Source organism: Gambusia affinis, linkage group LG21, assembly GCF_019740435.1.
Source record: "Gambusia affinis linkage group LG21, SWU_Gaff_1.0, whole genome shotgun sequence".
NCBI lineage: Eukaryota > Metazoa > Chordata > Actinopteri > Cyprinodontiformes > Poeciliidae > Gambusia > Gambusia affinis.
Window position 1 is genome coordinate 8,444,744 of NC_057888.1, and position 21,944 is coordinate 8,466,687.

A 21,944-nucleotide genomic window follows, 5' to 3' on the forward strand; every position below is an offset into this window, starting at 1 on the left:
CTTTATTTCTACAGTCGACATCTAGTCTCACTGTTATTTGAAGAATTCTGTTTTTGTTGTTTATTCTTTCATTTCTCTTCCTGCTGTTTTTATTTTGCCTCTTGTTTTTATCTTGGCCCTCTTTCCTCCTTCCGCCACCTTTCTTTGTCTTTCTCTCAATTTATCATTCCATCCAGCTCTATTGCTCCTTGTAATTTTCACCTTCTCCTCATCGTGTTTCCACCTGTGCCGCTGCAGCTCAGTCCAGGCGTCGTCTCCTGAGATGAGAGCGACAGAAAATTAAATCCCAACAGCTATCTGATTTTCCTGATGTTTTAAAAAAAATTATGTGTTCAATTGTGCATATTTTATTTCAGTTTTTCTCCTAAATGAGGAAGCTCTCACAAACACACAGTGGACAGTTTTAATTTTGTTCAACTTTCATTCAGGGGAAAAAGGAAAAAAAAAAAACATCTTGATAGAGGAGATGGATAGATGCCTCGCAGTGTTTCCATTAATGGAGAAAGCATTCATCACACTGCATGTCTGGCTTTTATACTGGGAGGCTGTAATGAATGAGAGGGAATCTGAGTAATGTCTCGTATTTGGTGGTAATAGATGGGTTTTGTTGCACTTGTCAAGGCTTGTTTGTGAAGCCCCCTTTGAAAACACTGACAATAGAAAAGCATTTAGCTGCACAAATAACAAAAGGAGCCGCAGTGAATAATTTCTAGGAGCTGTTGTTATTATTAAGCCTCGTTTCTTCACAGCAGCACTGCAAGGATTAGACCATAGAGAAGGTAAACACAATAATAATAATAATAATAATAATAATAATAATAATAATAATAATAATAATAATAATAATAATAATAATAATAATAATAAAAAGACACGCTGGGACCTTTTCTCTCTCCATGCTGTGATTGACATGGAGGTGTCCTATAGAGGGGCTCTTCTTTGAAATTCTCCCATCATCTTAACGTGAAACCATGTGTGAGATTGCCTTGTTATCGCTGATCTCAGACCTATATTTCCCCTCCTCATCTCTGCTCTCCTCTCCTCTCACATCGTGCAGAGCTAGATGATGAATACTGAACTCTCCAAAGCTTACTGGGGTGTTTCTCTCTTTTTTTTTCTTTTTTTTTTTGCTTGTTTTGTTTCTTTAGACTCGATCACCTCATTCTCACACACACGCATACACACGCACTCACACTTTGTAATTCTTTCAGAATAAATATTGCACCCCACAGCGCAGCCCACCTTGAGACTTGCATAACGACTTCAAACTTCTGAATTGAAATTGGATGTGCTGACTCATCTGCTGGGCGTGTCTTTTTTTCCCCCATTTTTTTCTTTTGACGCTTCGGCACGCCTCTAGTGTCTGACGATTTGCATCTTCTTTACTTTTTCCTGTTTCAGCGGCTCTGTGGTGCTGTAACTGGCACTTTCTATCTTCTGAGTGGTTAAAAATATCGGAAAATGATAATGGAAAATCAGCGTGTGGCTATATTTCTGCAGCGTTAGGCTGTTTCAGCACCACGGACAGCGCAGTAGACTCACCAGTTTGTGGACAAACAGGCTTGAGTTGCTTTTTCTAGATCTTATTACAGTTCCCTGCACAGAAATATTCATGCCTCTTGAATTTTTTCACACTTTCATTATTTTGTCATTCTTTGACATGTACGGTAACTACAGTAAACCTGTCTGCATATTATTAGGATTTTGTGTAAAAAAACAAAAAAAAAAAAAAAAAAAAAAACAACACAAAGTAGTGCATCATTGTGAAATAGAAATAAAACATTTTTACAAATACAAATGTGAAATTGTGGTCTGCAGACATATTCAGTCTAGTCTGACACCACTGATGCTGCACATCAACTTAAAAACACCATTCCTGTGGTGACGCCTGGGAGTGGCAGCAGCATGCTGTGGGGATGCTTTTTTTCAGCAGGGACTGGAAAGCTAGTCTGTGCTAAAATGGCCGAGACCTAAATCTTATTCAGAATCTGATCCAAAAGGTAAAAAAAAAAATCTCTAAACCATCTGACTGAACTTGAACTATTTTGTTAAGAACGTTCAAAGCTTCATTTGTAAAATGAGAAAATGTGGTAGAGACATATCCTAAAAGATTTGCAGCTGTGATAGGTGGCTCTCCAAAGTATTGAATCAGAGGAGCTGAATACAAATGTACACCACTCTTTTTTATTTAGATTTAATTTCAGCTTTAATCATGAAAACCATCCATCGTTTTTGTTCCACTTCACATTTAAGGATTATTTTCTGTTAGTTCGCCAAATAAAACACCTCAGAAATACATGGACATTTGCGATGTGAGGTTATAACACGAAAAAATTAGAATATGTTCATTCTTCCAATGGACTTTACCCATCTTGAAAAAATAGATAAGTTGCTGCAGGCTCTCTGCTGTTTACCAGTTTTCCCTTTTTTTTTTTTCAGAATAATAAATTATTTGCCTAGCAGGAAAAACAAAATGCTCTGCTTTCCCTGTTTTATATTTAGTTCCTGAGCAAAAACACAATTTGCTCTCCCATTTAAGACCTCCTTTTGTTCAGCTATTATTTGTTGCACAAAAATCACTCTGCACATTAATACCCCCTTTTTTCCACACGCCTCACAGCTGCTTATCATACCATAAAGCCCCCGGCCCAAACTGCTTGCAGCATTTTAATTCGACAGGGACGTGTTACCTGTTGTGTCTGGTCGTGCCTTCATCCCAATTTCATCCCTCTGCTGCCGAGGAGACCGCTGCTTAGGAAGGATTAGACATTGTTTCCCTGACACACACAGGCCTCCCATCCCCAGCCCTCTGATTGGCAGACATAATCCCCCCCTCAACCCCCACTATTCTCCAAGCCTTCGTTACCCTGTCTCTGGAATACGCCACGGTCCACTGCCTCCCTCCTAAAAAAAAAAAGGGAGGGCTGAATACAGGGGCTCTGCTGGTTGCATCGCATTAAGCTTGCAAATATATATATATATATATATATATATATATATATATATATATATATATATATATATATATATATATATATATATATATATATCTGAGGGCGAACCAACCAGACATAGTCGTGGTGGATAAACAACAGAGGAAAGCCGTTGTGGTGGATGTGGCAATACCAAGTGACTGCAACATCAGGAAAAAGGAGCATGAAAAACTAGAGAAATACCAGGGCCTAAGGGAGGAACTGGAGAGGGCCTGGAAGGTGAAGACCACAGTGGTGCCTGTGGTCATCGGGACCCTCGGGGCAGTCACCCCCAAACTGGAACAGTGGCTACAACAGATCCCAGGAACAACATCAGACATCTCAGTCCAGAAATGTGCAGTCCTAGGCACAGCCAAGATACTGCGCAGAACCCTCAAGCTCCCAGGCCTCTGGTAGAGGACCCGAGCTAAGAGGAAGAAGAATCACCACCCGCGGTGGGTGAGAAGGGAAAGTATATATATATATATGAATTTGGAATGCAATCGATTTGGCGGCTATCAGTTGAATAGATGCAATTCAGACTGGATACATGGAGTACATGGAGATGTAATGCTGGTCAGGAGAGGGGGAGGTGGGCTGCAGAGAGTACTTGTGTGGGGTGACAAGAGTGCAGTGAAAAGTGATTCTACTTTGCGTAGAAGGCGCCCACCTCAGTATGCAAGCATCATTCATCATTCACTGTTAAAACTGATGAATTTGTTCACATACAGCAAAATAATAAATATTTTTATTATTATTCAACTGCAATAATCTCTGGGAGTGGGACTTTTTCAAAGACTTTAGAACCTGGGAGTCATCTTTGTAATCGTTTGTACTGTTTCTCAAACCAAGGTTCTTGAAAACGTATGTTTTCCAGGCCTGGGGGGGGAAAAAAAGCAAAGAAAAAAGGGGATGAAAAATATTTGAGTTTAAATTTAATTTTTTATTACATAGAGAGTCTGTGGATAAATTAACATATTTAGAAAATGAAGTAATTTTTATATGAATTTAAACAAGCCAAGCAAGTTTCTGTCAAACTCTTTTTCACAACTCTCTTGGTCTCAAGCCCTGCTTAGATCAGTTCTTTAAACTGATTTTTTTTTTATTATTTTTAACCTTTAAAATGAAAATATAGAAAAAGTAGATCCCAAAATGAGTTTGAAGTTGATTCAGATGCTAACAAAATGAAATGCCACAATGCTGAATGACAAGCCAGCTTCCGCATGGCATTGTGTCAAGGTTTGTAGAGGATATAGTTTATAAGAAATGAAGAGATCAACTTTAGTTGTGTACATAAACAAAAAATTCACTTCCACTTTGTTCTTTGTGAAGACATTTTGAATATAAATATATAAAAGATTTTGTTAATCGGGTAAATGTTTTATATTGAAATGTCACCAGAAGTGTAAACAAAAGCAAAATTTGTGGAGAGTAAATGTTTCAGCTTCAGTTAAAGGCACGACTAAAGAATAAGCATCTGTTTTGCAGATGACAGATAAATTGAAATTTCTATCAGAAATTACCTTTAAAATTTATTCATATTGTACTGACATCCTCTATCTTTTATTCAATGCAGTACAACTTCATTTGTTTGTCCAACTAATTGAATCTATTTTTATTATTGTTGTATTAGTTACTAAAATAAAACCTTGTCTTCCACAATTTTTAAGAAAAGAAAATCTAAGTTTGTGAATAAGCTTGCACTAATAAGAAATTTTGTGATTGGAATCTGATCACCAATTTTGTAAAGATTTGACCTACCGATACAAATTTTAGCTGATTCTAATGTCTTTGTAGGACTGAATAACAGCAAAATACTTTACAGCAACATGTTGAATTAAAGTGATTTGGCAAATGTTTTATAGTAAAGTAAAACAAAGTCTTTTAAAAACAGAGTTTTAGATCTGTGTCTCTCTGCTTCACAGATTGTGGAACATAAATACCCATAAAAATAACACCACTAAAAAGAAGTATATTTCATTCACTCCTTTTATGAAATAGACTGCAAAATAGACAATAAATGATCAAACATGAGTCTACAAAAGATTGAAATATAGTAGTTTACAAGTGGAGCACCACTTCTATGAATTTATCTTAATATTTTTTTCCTGAACTGTCTGTCAGTTTCTGAACAAACAGGAGCTAGAAAATAGAAAGTAAAATTTTCTTCTCACAATCTTCTTACAGCTTTTCTGCCTCCTTTGGCTCCATTTTTAAACTCCTCAATGATCCTGAATACACCGGTAGCTAACCGAATCTTGTTCCCAAAGTAAAATCATCCAAAACACAGATCTTGTCAGCTCCCCTTTTAGTCCTTATGTGTGTGACATTCACTGATCAGTGAAACAATCTGCTTTTCTAGCTTCCAATCAACTAATCTCTGACTGAAAGATTTGTTTATTCTGGTTGGTGTTGTCTATTAAAATGTTGTGAAATACCCCTTTACCACATGTCCGAATGATATTGTTGCCTAATTTGTGGAACATACATGTAATATAACAAGTACAGTAAACCTTTTGTTTGTATGTCAAGAATGTTATAAAAACAGAATTCTTAGAGGAAAATCTATAAAAAATAAGTCACCTCAATCTACACTCCTGATGTCTCACAGGTTAATAGCCTATTATTCTGCTGGACAAGCTTATTTGTGATTATCTTTTTGGAAGTAATTGTGACTATCCTTTTTCAAAGACTTCCTTGTGGTTGACAGGCAGGATTAATGAATGAATCGGATATAATGAAGGCGGACCATCACCCCTTTGCACGGCCTACCTATATACCGCTCTTAATATGGGATAAAAATATGGCACATCTGGGTATCATTGTCATTGTATTAGCCAGCTGATCCCTGACATCAGTTTATGAGTCTGTAATCTTCTCTCTCACACAATAGGCGGACTGAGCCATCTAACCCCCGTCGGGAAGAGCGCCATGATACAGGAATAACGTTCCACACTGAAAAAAATAAAAAGAATAAGAATCTCCTTGCCAGCACAAACTCTAAGCTCCATAAGACTTGCCCTGGTTTAGCAGAATGCACAAACACACACACGCAGACAGGCTGCTACTTGCCCCTCCCCATTTTTTCTTTCTCCATCTTTGTCTCTAGAGCGAATTCAATTTTGTCTTCTCCAACCAACGGCTTAAATGCAGACAATCTTATCAGCGGCTGTGCAAGCAGTGAGGGACGTGATTGAAACACCCCTGAAGTATTTCCAAAGCAGACAAACCTTTCAGGAGTCCTAATTGTGTCAGTGTGTAGGCGTGTGAGTGTAAGTGTTTGTCTATGTGTGTTTCTCCTTGATCAAACACACATGAACAGATATGCCGACATTATTACACCCTTCCCTACTTTGATCCTTCTGTTTCCAGAGTTGCTCAGGAATCATAATTTGCAATTTTTATTGTTTAATTACTATTTTTAGAATTTTGATTGATATACAATAAGCAATCACTTGAAACTGCTGGTAGAAAATGATTATTTTTCCTTTTTGCTCTGGCTGCTTGTTTAAAATGGTCTCTCCATTCTCCCTGCAGTCGTACATGGAGGACCACTTGAAGAACAAGAACCGTCTGGAGCGCGAGTGGGAGGCGCTGTGCTCCTACCAGGCCGAGCCCAGCGCCTGCAGCATTGGCCAAGGCGAACAGAACTCCAAGAGGAACCGAGCTGATGCTGTGGTCGTTTGTAAGTTTGCTCAGACCTGTTAGTTTCCTTTTTTGTTCTGTTTGGCTTGTGAAAGTGTCTCTATCATGTCCAAGAAGGGAAGAATGAGTGGTCAGCAATGTGTTTGCATCACTTTCTTTAAACAGATGGAATATAAAAGCAGACTGATAAACAGGCCAGAACAATACTTTGGAAAATATGCTTCCAAAGCAAACAATCACTGGCAGCTCTGCCTGTATATATATATATATATATATATATCCTATATCCCGGAGTGACCACAAAAATTCTGTCTTTAAAACACTTTGTACTGTATTAATAAAATTAAATGTGATACGGAGCTGTATCTTTTTGTTATGGCGGTGAGGGTGACAAAGTCATGACTACAAGTTGGCTGAAAAGTGCATCTGTTCACCCTTTAGCCATTGAAACATTCCCTTTAGGTTTGTTTTTATACAAATGTGGCATAAGGGATCTGTTTTCTTTTTTTTCTTTTCTTTTTTTGGATACTGTAGGAAGCAGTTGCAGTGACAGTTGGTCACAGCTATAAGTCTGGCAGGCAAAAGCAGCACTGGCTTATTTAAAACAAAATAATAATAATCCTAACAACTAGTCATTCATTTAGAGAAATGCAAAATGCAAGAAAAAAAAAGAAGACTCTTCAATTATACTTTCAGAGACATTCCAGTCCAGCTAATCACAAGTTGTCCAAATGGATTAAGATTTGTTTCTGTTCTATTTTCTTCCATTTTACTTAGTTTTGTTCGTAGTTGGGTTTTTTCCCTGTGTGTTTCTGGTACTGTCTCTATTTTGTTTCTTATTGCTATGTTTTCTACGATACTAAATCTCTGCTTTGTACTATTCAGTTTAGCAGGTTTTTAAAAGTTCATCTTACAATTTGAAATGCTTCAGGTTCCTCTTTAAAGAGTCTAGCTGAAGGGGGGGGCGTGCTCTGGTGGTGTAGAGGTTAGCGCGCCCCACATTTGGAGGCCCTCAGTCCTCGACGCGGCCGTCGCGGGTTCGATTCCCGGACCCGACGACATTTGCTGCATGTCTTCCCCCTTCTCCTTCCCCCTTTCCTGTCAGCCTACTATGATAAAAGGGACACTAGAGCCCACAAAAAGGACCCCCTGGTGGGGAAAAAAAAAAAAAAAAAAAAAGAGTCTAGCTGAAGGTGATTAACTTAGCAAGAGAAAAAATCATGACTTTTAACAAAAAATGGCTAAAAGTGTTGACGTGAAAAAGTAAATCCACGTCCTCTAATGGCCAGTGACATGGTTCTGTTTTTGATGGTGATTTTCTTCACATTGTTAATTTTATATCACTAACAAAAATCTAAAATAGCAAAAATAACATAAGAAGCTTTATGATTTTGGGAGAATATTTATCCCAGTAGTACTTTAGTCTATGTCCAGGAAGTTCTTCCTCTTAGTTTTGATGTCAGTTTTAACATTACTGCCACCTACTGGCATGGCATAATTATCTCAGTCTTTTAGTTGGTATTTCAGAGCCCATCTTGACTGAGATTTTTCTCCAACTGTGGAAAAAATTACTGCAGATAGCTCACAGACCTACTTATAAAAACATATATTAAATATCAATGTAGGCTATTCTCTAGGGTGGAGCCAAATTAATGTTGACTAAGTTTTAATCACACCAATTTGTAAGTATCTTTTAAATTCAACACTGTGTCTCACAAGAATACTAAACAGGTTTTCATATTTGTTCAATGGAGATTAATTAGCAAAAGTGAATTTGTCTTCATTGGAAATTAATCTTGAGGCTTTTTCAAGTTGGCATTCTTTAAAAATGTCAGTTTGACAGATTAAAACCGAACCTTGTTAGGGTCAAAAAATGTTTTATTTAGGGTGAAGGGAAAGGTTTGGAGACACACCATGTGTGTGTCTTTTTTTTTTTGTCTGATGAAAGTCTGGTGAAACTGAAGGTCCTTCAGTTTTCATGTTCTGGTGCTGCTGTTCAAAATCCTGCAGTTCCTGTGCAGGAAAGAAGGGATGTTGAAACTTGTACAAATGAATTATGCATCTTCATTACAGATGATCATTCCCGCATCACCTTGAAATCGGAGAATAACCACAGCAACTCGGATTACATCAATGCCAGTCCCATGGTAAGTATTGCTTATTTTAGTTGCAATACACGCCGATGCTCACACCTGTTTCACATTTTGTCATGGAACAATCACAATCCTAACAGATTTAATGAGATAGAGCAACACAAAGCAGCACATAATTGTGAAGACGTTCAGTCAGATTGAATGAAAACATTATAGGAACAGTAATTTTCAACCTCAGATTGGATGGTCTTCTGTATTAAGGAGTGACACATTAAAGTAAGCTAATTCAGGCATTAAATTTGATTAGATTACAAAGAAATTTGTAACTATATTGTGAGAAAATGTGGAGAAGGCTAATGTTTTTTTTTTAAAGGACTGTGAATTATTTTGCAGCTATAACTTGTTGTCTGAATTAAATTTTTGTTGATCCATTTTGTTTTGTACTCCATACAGCAAGCATCGGTAAATTTGGTCTTGTCAGATCACTTTTACAACCAATACCTTACTCTCCACTCTCACTCATGAAAAATTCCAGATTTTCTGACTGAGAAAATACATCCCATGCAAATACAGAAAGGACTCCGTATTGGCGAGCACTACGACCTATTTTTGTGTCTGTATGTTTTTTGTTTGGTTTTTTTTTTTTCCCCAAAAAACATTGTCAGCCATGATTTCCCTTGAGGCCACCGAGAAGGGATTCCATCAAAGAGAACAGGAAACTATGCATTTCAAATACAGTGCCAAAATCTTCTGAGCCGAAAGATGAGGATGGCACACACACAGCTGCTCTAAAAGCCTATTGCTCTTCAGAAACAAACAATGGAGACCTATTTATAACGCTTGATTATGTACCAGCATATTCATAGAGCTATATTTATCTTAAACAGGGTGTCAGGGTGCCACATTTAATTTCATAGTTGGCAAAATTGTCACTGAGTTCATCAGTCAGAAATAGAAGTTTGTAAAGATTCACATTAGAACAGAGATTTTTTACATTTTTAAACAATTCAATTAGATTTTTGCTGACCACCATTCTGAGCCAATCGAAGGGGAATGGGTTGATTCCGATTGTTGGGGAATCTGAAGTGTATCTCTAGATTAGAAGGATTAGAAAAGTTTTCCAAGACACTTTAGTTATGGTTTAAAGAAAATGTTTGGGATAGATGAAGTATTGGGGTATGCAGCAATGTGAGAATGAAAGGACAGTAACTGAGAAAAACTATAATAATTATGCCTGCTGCAGTGGCTTCTTCTTTCTAATTTACTTCAGGGGACTTTCAGTAAATAATCTGGCACTTCGTTCTGGGAATCAAAGGTCGTGGGGGGGAGGGGAGCATATCTGTGCTCCCTGCTGAGCACAGGGTGACATCTAGCATTAGAAAAAAGGCCAAAAAAAAAAAAAAAAAAAGCAAAGGCTCGACCATGAATGATGTGAGAGCTCCTGGATGTACAGCATCATTAGGGTGAGGAATAGTTCAAAGGAAAGTGCAGACACAACCCTCATCTTGGCATTTTTTTGCAAAATTTCAGCAGAGTTTCCACCCAACGTTTTTGTCTGGGATTCTAGGTTGAGTTTAGCAGCCATTTACTGCCCAAGCCCTCTATCTTACAGAAAAGCAGGATCAAGGCACGGTGTCTGAAAGCTAAGATGTTTCTCCTGGAGCAGATGTTTCGTTTGAGCCGTTTTCTGTCCAAGCAATTTCACTCGAAGCCAAAGGAGCACTTCTTTGCATTTCTCTTTTGTTGCAGTCTATCTTCATTCCACAACGGCACAGGGAACCACAGCTGAAATGCAGGGCTGCTCTTTCCTCTTTCATGTTTCTGCTTTAGTATTCATGTTAGGATGCAGGCGCAATAGCTACAGCAGGCCTGCATCCTTGAGATTGGCTGAAACGAGTGGCTAGCATTTGGCATCGCCGTTTTATTTCTGTGGACTTTTCTTTCTTTCTTTTTTGTGTCTAATTTATTTGAGCAATTTTAATCAGGAAGGATGAAGGGGAAACTAAGCGACATAGTTATGGCTTGTATGTAATTTAAGACTTATTTTTTGTTGTGTTTTTGCAGAGCATTTCAGCCACTTTTTTAAATCACTTTTACCTTCCATAAACAACAAGCTGATATTAGTAGCTTAACTTGTCATGCTGTGGTTGCTAGTCTGCAGTCCCGTACTTAGCAGATCTGGTGTTTGCAATTTACTAAATAAAATTTAAAAACAGTCGAGTTTACATAAAAGACACCATGACTATCTGATATTTTTTTTTAAATAGAAATATTTAGAAGCGGTCAACATTGTTTTTCCAGTAAATTTTATTAACTTTCTTTCAGCCAGCTGAGCAGCAGTGCAGAGTCACAGATGAGAGAGGGGCAACTTTGTGCCAGAGAAAACTGAGGTTACTCCAGTAATATTCCATTTTAGGGAACCTTAAATTGCACATTTTAAAATCGTAAATATATCAAGGTATTGATATGTGCCATGTAATTGGCCCATATATACTGGAAAATATTTTTGAAAAACATAAATAACATTTTTAGACGTGACTCATGCTTATAGTAAAAGTCAAACTTTGAAAAAAAAAAGAATTCCCTTTTAGATGTCACACAAACTTTTTGTCAAACTTCATTGAGAAAGTTAAACATGTATTAATAAGACCTCCTTGTTATTCTACAAATATTTACAGAAATATTGTTTTGCTGATAATTATTTTTCTTAAATAGATACAGAGAAACCTTTCTTAATGCTTGGATTTTAATATGTTAAAAATACAAATATTTTAAAATGCAGGTAGGGAATGAAGCTTCTCTACATTCTCACAGTAATTCCCACTCCTTAATTTTCACCATTAGTCTCCCTCATCTCAGCTACTTCATGGCTTTGAAGCCATTCTACAAAGTGTTGGAGAAAGGATGTGCATGTGAAAATACTAATAGGAAATCTCATTCAAAATCAGGTGTATAAAGTCAGGTTAGTTACCAGATTTGCAGCCTTTTTCCAATCATAAATTTCAAAAAGATCTGTTGCATCATAAGCTTTGGAAGTGCTCACAGGCAAAGTTCAGTGTCTATGTTCCCCTCTTCTACGTATGTAATGTTGGGGGTTATAAGTTATAAGAATGATTGGAAAAGTGGATTTCTGTCAGTGGGCATTTTTGTGTTTCTGCATCCATATTGAAGCGTTGATAAAATCAGACTGAATTTTGTCTCACACCCTTTGTTCTTCCTCTCCCAGATGGATCACGACCCTCGCAATCCTACTTACATTGCCACCCAGGGGCCACTTGCTTCCACTGTGGCAGACTTTTGGCAGGTAAGGCTTGCCCACTTACCAGCCGTGCAACTTCTATTTTTATTTTTCACATTTACTTTTCTGCAGTAAAAAGAGCTTTGGGTTTTTTGTAGGTTTCTTGATTCTCAGTATCTGCAGATAAGGTATGATCAATAAAGTAACAGCAGAAGAAATGGTGGGTTGAGCACACAGAGGTCTTTGCATTTGGTGTGACTTAAAGTGGACAAGAGTTCTTATTTTCCCTGCCGATTGCATGACTTTTTAATATTGTTAGCATCATCAAGGTTTATTGACCAGCAAATACACAGCAAATAAGGCATATGACTAAGTTTTACTGTGACATTGAGAGGTAGCGTTTTGAAGGGGTTTAGGATTAGAGCTGCTCTGGTACAGTAGATTCACTTCTGTTACTGTTACTTTACAATTTAAACCCTTTTTATGTGGCAGCATCTAAATCCTTCCTGAAAGATCTTTTTTATCATGTTGGCTAAAGGGAAAGCACTTTGACATCACAGTTTTATGCTCTTGGTGTGAAGTAGAAAGGCTTGTACACAGCCAGCAAGTCAATGTGGGATCTCACGTTTTACCCTGAGTTGCCTTGTATTAAACATAAACAAAAAATAATCCCTGATAAATGTTTGTCAAAATTCAGCTCCGACATTCTTATGTGAATTTGAATCTTAAGCTTTCTAGCTGACTCTTGAAGGCTTTGGACTGAAATAGATGTTTGGATTTTACCTAAAGAAAGTTAATCATGAACATGAAGTTGCTATATTTCATTATGCACAGTGTTGTGATTATGATCAGTGTAGGTTTTTGGAATAGTGGCTAAAAGGTAAAGTTTTATTTCATCAGCCGATAATCTATTCTCCAAGATGGTTTTGGGATTTCTTTTTTTCCAGGTCCAGAAGTTTTCTTGGAAGTAAAGACTTTTGTCCCGCATTTTTACTGGTTAGCCTAGACATGTTGACCATAGAGTGGAATGCTGTGACATGGTAAATACAAGTAGTATTTTTGGAAACTCCTGCATGCCCTTCAGGGTTGCCATTCGCCTCCCTGACCAGTATATATAGTCTTTTCAGTAAATCTGTACAAATTTAAAGTTTTTGTAAAATAACTGTTGTGCCGGTTATATTACTGCATTCTGTGTAATTATTTGTCCCCTTCTCCTGTCATATATTGTACATTTGTACAATATTGTATAGGGGATTTTATGAGGAAAAGCCAGAAAAGTTCAACTAGGACAGTTGACTTTTATTTCAGGTTAATTAGGTTCAAAATAATTGATGGTAGATATGAAACTGAATACTTCAGCAAGTATTAGTTTAAGAGTGTCTATACCTAGATTGCTAAAGCTGCTTGTTTTTCCATGTTTACATCACAAATTAGTTTTTTGTATGTTTCTTCAGGTGATCTGTATTGTCGTATAGATGTATCTCATGTATCCTATTACATGATTTTACTTGTTTATCATCATAACAAAAGCAAGAATTTAAAAAGAGTTTATTGACCTTTGAAAACAAACCGGATAACAAAAGCAAAACTATTGTATCTATGAGCTAAATGGTGCAAGTATTAGCTCATATTTGCGTTATATCTGAAAGCCATTTCTCAACTTGTCTCTCAGTGTAAATAAAACCTCCCATCAATTACTGCATATGGAGGCTGTCATAAAACATGTCAGGTTGGGTTGAAATGCGCCTTAAATGATGCACGGTTGCCAAATAGCATTCTTCTGTGTTAATAGGACAGCACTGTAGTAATTAGTGGGTCCATCACCTCCATATGGTGAAGTGACTCCAGATAGACGTGACCGGGCTGTGGAAGTGAGAGGCATAAATCCCGGTGGACCAGCTGGTCCTGCACTCTGCATCAGAGGCTGAACTCATAATCACGATGATGCTGAGTTTTAGTTTGAAAGGAGGTGTTTGGGGCTTGAAGAGAGCAGCACATTTAGAGTGGTCTTCTCCTAGGCACTAGAAAAATAGTATCCATAAGAAACTTGTAATAGTGTAACTTCTATGGGAGGTGAGTAGGCAGGAAAACAGAAACTTTCAACTGAAGGAAATAGATACCAAGACAAGGACTTGTAGAACAAATGTATTTCTACATATATTGACTTATCTGGAAACCAGAAGCTAAAGAACTTACTGACTTTGAGTCATGGCAGTGGAAGTGCCATAGTTCTAGGGATTGTTTGTTTCAGCACTTGGCCACCCTACCACTATAGCATCCACCATGAACTCTGGGGGTGCTTGAGGAAAATGTGATGTCCTCTGTAAAATAGATGAGATGAAACAAAACTGGGATCTGTAACATGACAGTGACCCAAGACATTCCAGCCAAACCACCAAAGACTGGCTGAAGACTAAGAACTGACAAGTCAAAGCCCTGATGTTGTTTTTGATGTATACCTACAAGAAGTCCCTTAAACATCTCACAACTAAAGGTGGGGAATGAAAGAAACTTTCCTCAGAGATTGATAGATCTGGGGAAATGAGTATAGTGTATATATATAGACAATGAACTCAACTCGTAATCTTTCCCAATTAAGCACAAAATAACAAAGCAACGCACACAGTTTGATTGACATGCAGAATGCAGCTGTTCATTATTCAGAATGGTGAACATTGGTTTGTTGCAGGACTGAAAAGAAACACACTTTCACCCATTAAAAGCAAACAAACACAAAAAAACACTGGCACACTCATGCAAATGGACCATGCAGAAGGCGAATCTTTTTGCTCTCTCCTATCTAATCCACGCCGGGCCCCAGGCGGTGCTCTGAAAGGCTGCTTGGCTCTAATCCTCTGCTCCTCATTCCTCCATCCCTTCATCCTTTACTTTACTCCTTCATCCATCTCCCCTCTATTACCTTAGTACTGCTGGGCCTTCATGCTTGCTTCCCCTCAAAATGAGAAGCCAATCTGCATGAGTTCACCGAGTAAAAGTCAGTGGGTTGATGTATGCTCCATGGAGTTTAGAAACTCTTAATCACATTTAAAAAAAAAAAAAAAAGATTGTGGGGTTGTTTTAGGTAGAGATGGGACATATAGGGCTCCACTTTTACCTCAAACGGGCTAAATTGCACAAGACTAAATGAATACATTTTCTCTCACATTATCACCTTGCCAAATCTCATCACATCTTGGCACAGTTGGCACAGTTGGCGTGTAATGTGTCCACTGGGCTGGATCGCAGAAGCTTGTGATTAGTGTATAGTCAAGGCCATTGTGTTTTTATAGCAATCATAAAACCTGCATTTCCTCCTCATTTTCCTAATGGCTGCCAGTGGGCCTCTATGTCTTCCCAAGGACGCATTAGATCACGATAAGATGAAATGGAGCGGCAGTGGAAAAGATGTTGTGATCTCGTTCCGACGCCAGAGAGAGCGACAACAGGCACTCCACACCCCCACTCATCCGCCCAACATTCACCATTTCTCACATGCAGAGAGGTGACATTTATTCATACCTCTCTTGTACAAAGATAAAGAAAACAACTTCACCCTAATACAAGAATGCAGCGCAATGTGCTGCTCTTAGTGGTTCAGGTGCACATTAGTTCTTACTAAATCTGAATATGTGAATGCCGATTGTCCTCTGACATGTGGATGTGTTTCTGTTCTCCTAATGTTCAGATGGTGTGGGAGAGCGGCTGTGTGGTCATTGTGATGCTGACCCCTCTATCAGAAAATGGAGTAAAGCAGTGTCACCACTACTGGCCTGATGAGGGATCAGACATCTACCACATATATGAGGTATGCAATAACAGGCATAAAGTCTGTGTACCTGAAAAAACTAAACTTAGGATTTTGGAAGCTGCGACTTTAAGAAATTTCCCTCTTGACTAAAACAATAAACAAAGCTTGTTGCAAAACAGCAGCAACATGTTGGTACTATATTTTCAAGCCTCAGTGTTTCTGGTTGTTTTCTCTCAAAACTTCCATGCCATTTTGAAAACCCACTTAGAGGTCCAAAAGCTGGATCCAAGTGATGAAATCAAGCGTTTGTCAAATGTTGATATTTGGTTATTTTAGCACTGTTGAATTTCACAAGCAAAACCATTTATATTGACTGTTTGATATTGTTTTAAATCAGAACTAAGTGCAGAACTTCATTATATTGTTCTCAAAATGTTCCAAATGATTAAAAATCTATTCTGCAAACCAGACCAAACGTTTGGACACACCTTCTAATTGAATCCAATTAGAAGGTGTGTCCAAATGTTTGGTCTGTACTGTAGATTTATAACAAAATGTTATCTGTGCAGCAGGAATACAAGATATCTTTAAAACTGCTCAAAATACGCAGAAAATGTAAACCAGAAATATTAAAGGGCCAAGATCTGGTGCTCTTCCACTCGACTTTCCATCAAAATGCTTGGATGCATCCAGCTCCTATAGCAGTGATTTTATTTTTTGTGGCTTATACTCCTCTGGAAGGTTGTCTTGATTGTATAGACTAAAACATGGTCATTACATATTATTTCTGCACTTGAAATAATTTTAATAAAACATTTTTTTATATATATATTTTGATTTATATGATTATAGTTGAGTTATCTGTAAGTCAAGAATATAAAATTAATTGAAATAAGTTTCTGAAATATATCACGCTTTGTGTGTTTGTAGCATAGCTTCACTTTCGTAATTAGAGTTACTGAAATAACTGAGCTTTTTGATGAAATTCAAAATCACTGAGATGCATGTGTACATTTAAAAAAAACACTAAAAAAACATTAAGATCTAAGATGCAAAAGTAGAACTAAAATGTTGTGAGTAGGACTATTCATCCCAATGTTATTTTCTGTCTGTCAAAAACTGCAAGGTAAAACATAAACTCGTTAAGGAAAATGGGTGTAAAATTTTCAAAATCGGCAAATTACAAAACACCGCAATTCTGCAGAGGGGTTGCTCCTTCAAATTATATGTCTGAGTTCAGAATTTCTAGTTCCAACAACAAACAAAGATAACCTAAAGTTTATTTGTCTTCTCAGTTCAACACTGAAGCATGTGCATATTCATAGTGAGCTAATTACTCTCACATTCTTTGTTTTCTGACTTAGTTACGTCTCATTTTGTCACAAAATGACTTTAATTTAGGAGAAGGAGGAACACGAAGTGTTCAGCAGTACATGAAGAGTACAGCAGGTTGTCCCTAATTATGCATAATTTCTTCAAAAGTTTCTTGGCCAAAAAAAATTTTTTTAAATCTCTTGAAATGTAGCAAGAGCCAACTTGGTTAATTTGATTGTGTTAGCTAATATATGAGCAGATGTGTATTAGAGTTATGCTTACTGTGCAGATTAAATTCATTTCTGCCTTTGTTTTGGCAATATTTAGGTCAATTTGGTGTCTGAACACATCTGGTGTGAAGATTTCCTGGTCCGGAGTTTCTACCTGAAAAACCTGCAGACCAACGAGACGCGCACAGTGACCCAGTTCCACTTCCTGTCCTGGATGGACCGCGGGATCCCCAGCTCAGCCCGGACCCTTTTAGACTTCCGCAGGTAACGAGAAGAACCCAAGAGTCTTGCCTAGCTAAATTTCAGACAGATTTTCATATTTACAGCTGACCTTTTATTCCTCGCTTGTTTTTTAATCACCTTCCCTTATCCTGCCTCTCCGGTTGTTCTTTTTGCTCCCTCTGCCTTTTTTTGTGTCCTGTAGAGAAGGGTTGTTCTTAATAAGGACCCAGTTTCTGTCCCATCCCTTTCATCCCAGGCCGATCTCCCTCACCTCCCTCCAGCACATGTGATGCAGCAAATTAACGGCTCCACTCTGCCTGGCTTGGCTTGGGACAAAAAGAAAGAAAGAATAATAAAACACCTAATTCAAACGCCCAATTAAATGAGAGCTGTCTCACAAAAAACACAGGAGACGGGGCGGAAAGCTAGTGACTGAATAACCTCACTTTTTTCTCCTTATAATGTGTTCTGGCAGAGGAGCAGGAGTATTCCTCTGGGAAAACCCGGGAGGGATAGGCAAAACCCTCCAAATGAGAATAGATGCATCTGATTTGTGGATGGAAGTCTGCCCCTCTCGTTTGTAATGAGAACTTTGAAAGATTGTGTGATGTTCACACACTTACCTAAGCCGGTTTGTGCTATTTCTTCCAAATTAATTTCAGTCATGTATTTATTAATTGGTGTGTAGGTTTGAGCTGTTTAATTTACCTGCACATTGTTTGCTCTGCTGAGATTCAGTTAGCTTTGACTGAGCTTTGTAAATGCCATTGTAGGTTATTTAAAGCTCTCCGATCCACACAAGGCACTCCAACACTCTCAGTGTTTGTGGTTTTTGGCCGTGTTGGTTTTTTTGCGGTGGCCAGTGTCATTTTTGTGATGTTGCAGCTAGTAATATGAGCCCAGTTGCATAGTCACAAAAGTGATCATTGGAAACTGTGTCTCCTCAGCCAGGCCTGTGCACACACTGTCTTTCTTTCACTCCTGACTCTGTTCCCCTTCCCCTCCTCTCACTTGCTCCGCCCTATGGCTTGCATGGGAACTTCAACTATCTTAGTAGGTTGTGTTTAATTTTCATGTTCATTTGTACAACAAAGTATCCAAAGGACTTACTCTGGCCATAATAACATTTTTAATTAAAACAAAAGAATGCATGCCGCAGATTTATTTAACTAGACAGCTAATTTTGTGAACCAAAGTTGTAAGTTGTACAATGTTAGCCCAATTCAATTTGAGCTTAGAAAAATCCACTGCCTGTACTCATTAACAGGGATAAAACATCAAATCAAGCAAAAGCTTGCACATTTTTTAACATTCCAATGCTTATTTGCTTAATGTAGGTTTGCTATTGGGAATACCATTGCCAGCAGACATGCTAACTCTTGAGGATGTTAACACGTGCAAGAATTAGCATGTATGTTTGTAAGATACCAGCAATCTGGAGGCTTAGTGTTGCTGATAAAAATGCAAATTATCTAATTCAAATATCTTTAAGCTTGTCAGACTTCCATACAGCCTTGTTTGTCTCCGTTTTGAGCCTACAGTACATTCTGACAAGCTTACTCTTGAAAGGGTTAGAACAAATTAACGTGTCTGCAAAATAAACAACCAACTACAGGTTGACTACTAGCAAAATTAAGGTTAATTTACAAGATAATGTTAAAGTGTATGACTTGTTATCCCCTGTTGTGAACCAGGAACAAGCTGTTCGTCTTGCATGCAGAAATGCTAATTGTTGTTTGTAGAGTCTCAAGAGTTAGCATGTCTGTGAAATAAACAGTCTACTTCATATAGCTTCCATCCTTTGAGGCATACATAGTAGACTTACATCTCACAGCAACAAGTTAGGGAGGCGGTTTTGCTGCACCAGAAAGAAAGTTGATTTTCCGCTTTGAGCACAAAAACAGTGACGGTAAATTTTGTAGTTTTGAAAGCAAGATTTTGTAAAATTGTAAAATGGCTTTCAGTTCTCTCATTGCATTAAATTCTTTTCAGTGCTTATTGTAAAAAACATATTTGTGCAAATGTATGTTGACTTTTTGTTGAAGACATTTCATAATACCATCTATGTTAATTTCATATTCTAAATATCACATATTGAAACACTATAAAAACAAGAATGTTGCCAGTAAATTGAGATATTTTCCTATTGGAAAAATGAAAGGAAGCGAAGAGACGCTGGTGGAAGGTCTTGGTGTAGTCAGTTGCCATGGTAGCAAAGGGGTGTGAAAAGGCTTGTTGGCCTTCACCATTGCCCGTGGTGTATAACATTCATAATTGGCCGAGGTTAATGCGTTGGCGTACCGCAATCACAACATCACACCACCGCATCCATCATCCACACGTCAGAGAGAGCGATTCACTGTTACAAACCTGATGGTGGTTTTATTTTCGTGTTTCTTTTTGACTGATTGACAGGAGTACAAGGAAGCATCTCAGATTTGTGTTTGTTGCTTTGATTATTGTAAATTTTTATCCAGATCGTAGTGCAAAAGTCCCTCTTGAGTCACATTTGTTGTGATTATCGCTATTTTTGTTCATCCAAGAAGAAACTATTCCAGCCCCCCTGCATCTGAGGGTTTTTTTATCAAGCTCGCAGTAACATCATCTTTTCTCTTTTGCTTTATTCCAGAAAGGTTAACAAGTGCTACCGTGGCCGATCTTGCCCGATAATTGTTCACTGCAGGCAAGTACACCTGCTTGGTGTGTGTGTGTGTCTGTGTTACAACTTTATATTTTAAAATCCACTCTTGGTCCACTGCTGTTTATTCCGCTCTCTGTTTCTTATGTAAATAATGTGACACAAGCTTATTGAATGGTAGACCATTCCATTTCCCATCTGGTTGAGTTAGTTAACCAGCTTTGATTGGCTTGCACTAAACACCAAGTATCTGTCAGACCACTTTTGATAGTCACGTCCTGTTAAGTCATGCATGGGGCCAGTAAGCCTGCTCTTTCCCTCTCTAAGGAGCCGAGCATCTAGCACTGGATTAATGAAGCCGTGGCGCTCAGGCAGCTCTCCTTTTTTATTGGCCGTGCCTTTATTAGAGAGATGTCCACGCCTTGTTTGCAATTAACATGCAGAGCTGCTGAATGGCCGGCGGGCACAAAGGGAGGCTTTTCATGGGGCTATCTCTGGAGTAATGGAAAAGCAAGGCTCTCCAAAAGCTGTTCTCGAACCGCCCCTGGCCTCTCAACCTCTCCTCTGCTCCTGAGGTGCATGAATTTAAAAGCTTTTGTCCCTAGTGTGCCTTAGAAAAGCATTCTCTCTCTCTTTCTTTCTTGCGCTCTCTCTCTCTCTCTCTCCAACAGTCACTCTGAAGGCCACACATGCGCTCATGTGCAAAGGTTTAGCGTAATTACATTTATTGGAAATATTCAGATCTGTTTGAGTATTTCTCCCAAGAATGCTAAGGAGTTAGATCATTTTCTTTCTCCTGCTTTACATCTAGCATCGTGTTTTATGCAAATAAAGAAGTGTGCTTCTGTATGCATGGACTAATTTGTGTTTAAATATACTCAAAAGTCTCACAGCAGATGCTGATGTAAATGAGCAATTTGTTTCCTCATAAGAACACTCTGAGATTAAAGCGTTTTGTGCCGCCACCTTAATGATCTCTGCATCTCCACTGTCTCTGCAGTGACGGAGCCGGCCGGAGTGGGACCTACATCCTGATTGACATGGTCCTCAATAGGATGGCTAAAGGTAACGATCAATGGCTCCACTTTTCTCTCTCTCTCTCTCTGTTGGTTTGAAACCCTGGCAACGCAAAAGCCTCTCATTCTCCTCGGAGGGTCTTCGGGATGCATTAGAGGGTGACTTCTCTGAGGCCTGGAGAGGCAGCGGAGGCGAGGGGGTAGCTGCTGGGAGTGGGGAGATCCGAACAAAGAGGGAAGACAGGGAAGGGAAATGAAAAAGAAACCTCCGCCCACATTCGTAATTATCTATTTAAGCAACCTTCACACTGTATTGACCTGCGCCGGCAGCTGCAACATGAATTTAGATAGCACATGCATGGAAATGAAATGTTTAAAGTAGAAAATTTATTTTAAAAATAGCTGTTTGCTCTGCTGGTTCCAATCAATATTTAATATTTAATGGAACATTGTTGATTTTGTTATTGATTTATTCTTAAAAGAACGGTGTTGACAATTTCTTTTTGCAATTTATGCAATTATGCTGCTAACTGTGAACATAGTTAGCATTGATGGAAATCTTCAAGGTGCTTTATTAGTTTTGCTTTGTGCCGCTTTGAATTGGATTATCTCTGTATAGTGCTCCGGTGGCACAAACCTGCAGTGCTTTGCAGAGGTATTCAGAAATTTGGAACAATCATAACCTTCAGTGGGATTTTACGTGCCAGATCAACACAAAGTCAAGTCATTATCAAGTGGATGGAAAATAACACTTTTTAAAAAGAATTCTGCAAGTACAAATATTTGCATTTCTATTCAGCCTCTCTGAATCATTACCCATTTGGGATG

General features: G+C 38.2%; 1 protein-coding gene across 1 annotated transcript in view; it reads left to right on the forward strand.

Annotated features, from left to right (window-relative positions):
- Positions 1 to 21,944, forward strand: part of ptprn2 (protein tyrosine phosphatase receptor type N2) — a 144,951-nt gene that overhangs the window by 115,438 nt on the left and 7,569 nt on the right. Inside the window, exons 14-20 of the mRNA XM_044104342.1 lie at positions 6,510 to 6,657; positions 8,691 to 8,764; positions 11,937 to 12,014; positions 15,634 to 15,753; positions 17,338 to 17,504; positions 20,092 to 20,145; positions 21,101 to 21,165. Of these exons, the coding sequence (XP_043960277.1) occupies positions 6,510 to 6,657; positions 8,691 to 8,764; positions 11,937 to 12,014; positions 15,634 to 15,753; positions 17,338 to 17,504; positions 20,092 to 20,145; positions 21,101 to 21,165 (706 nt within the window). The remainder of the gene's footprint in view (positions 1 to 6,509; positions 6,658 to 8,690; positions 8,765 to 11,936; positions 12,015 to 15,633; positions 15,754 to 17,337; positions 17,505 to 20,091; positions 20,146 to 21,100; positions 21,166 to 21,944) is intronic.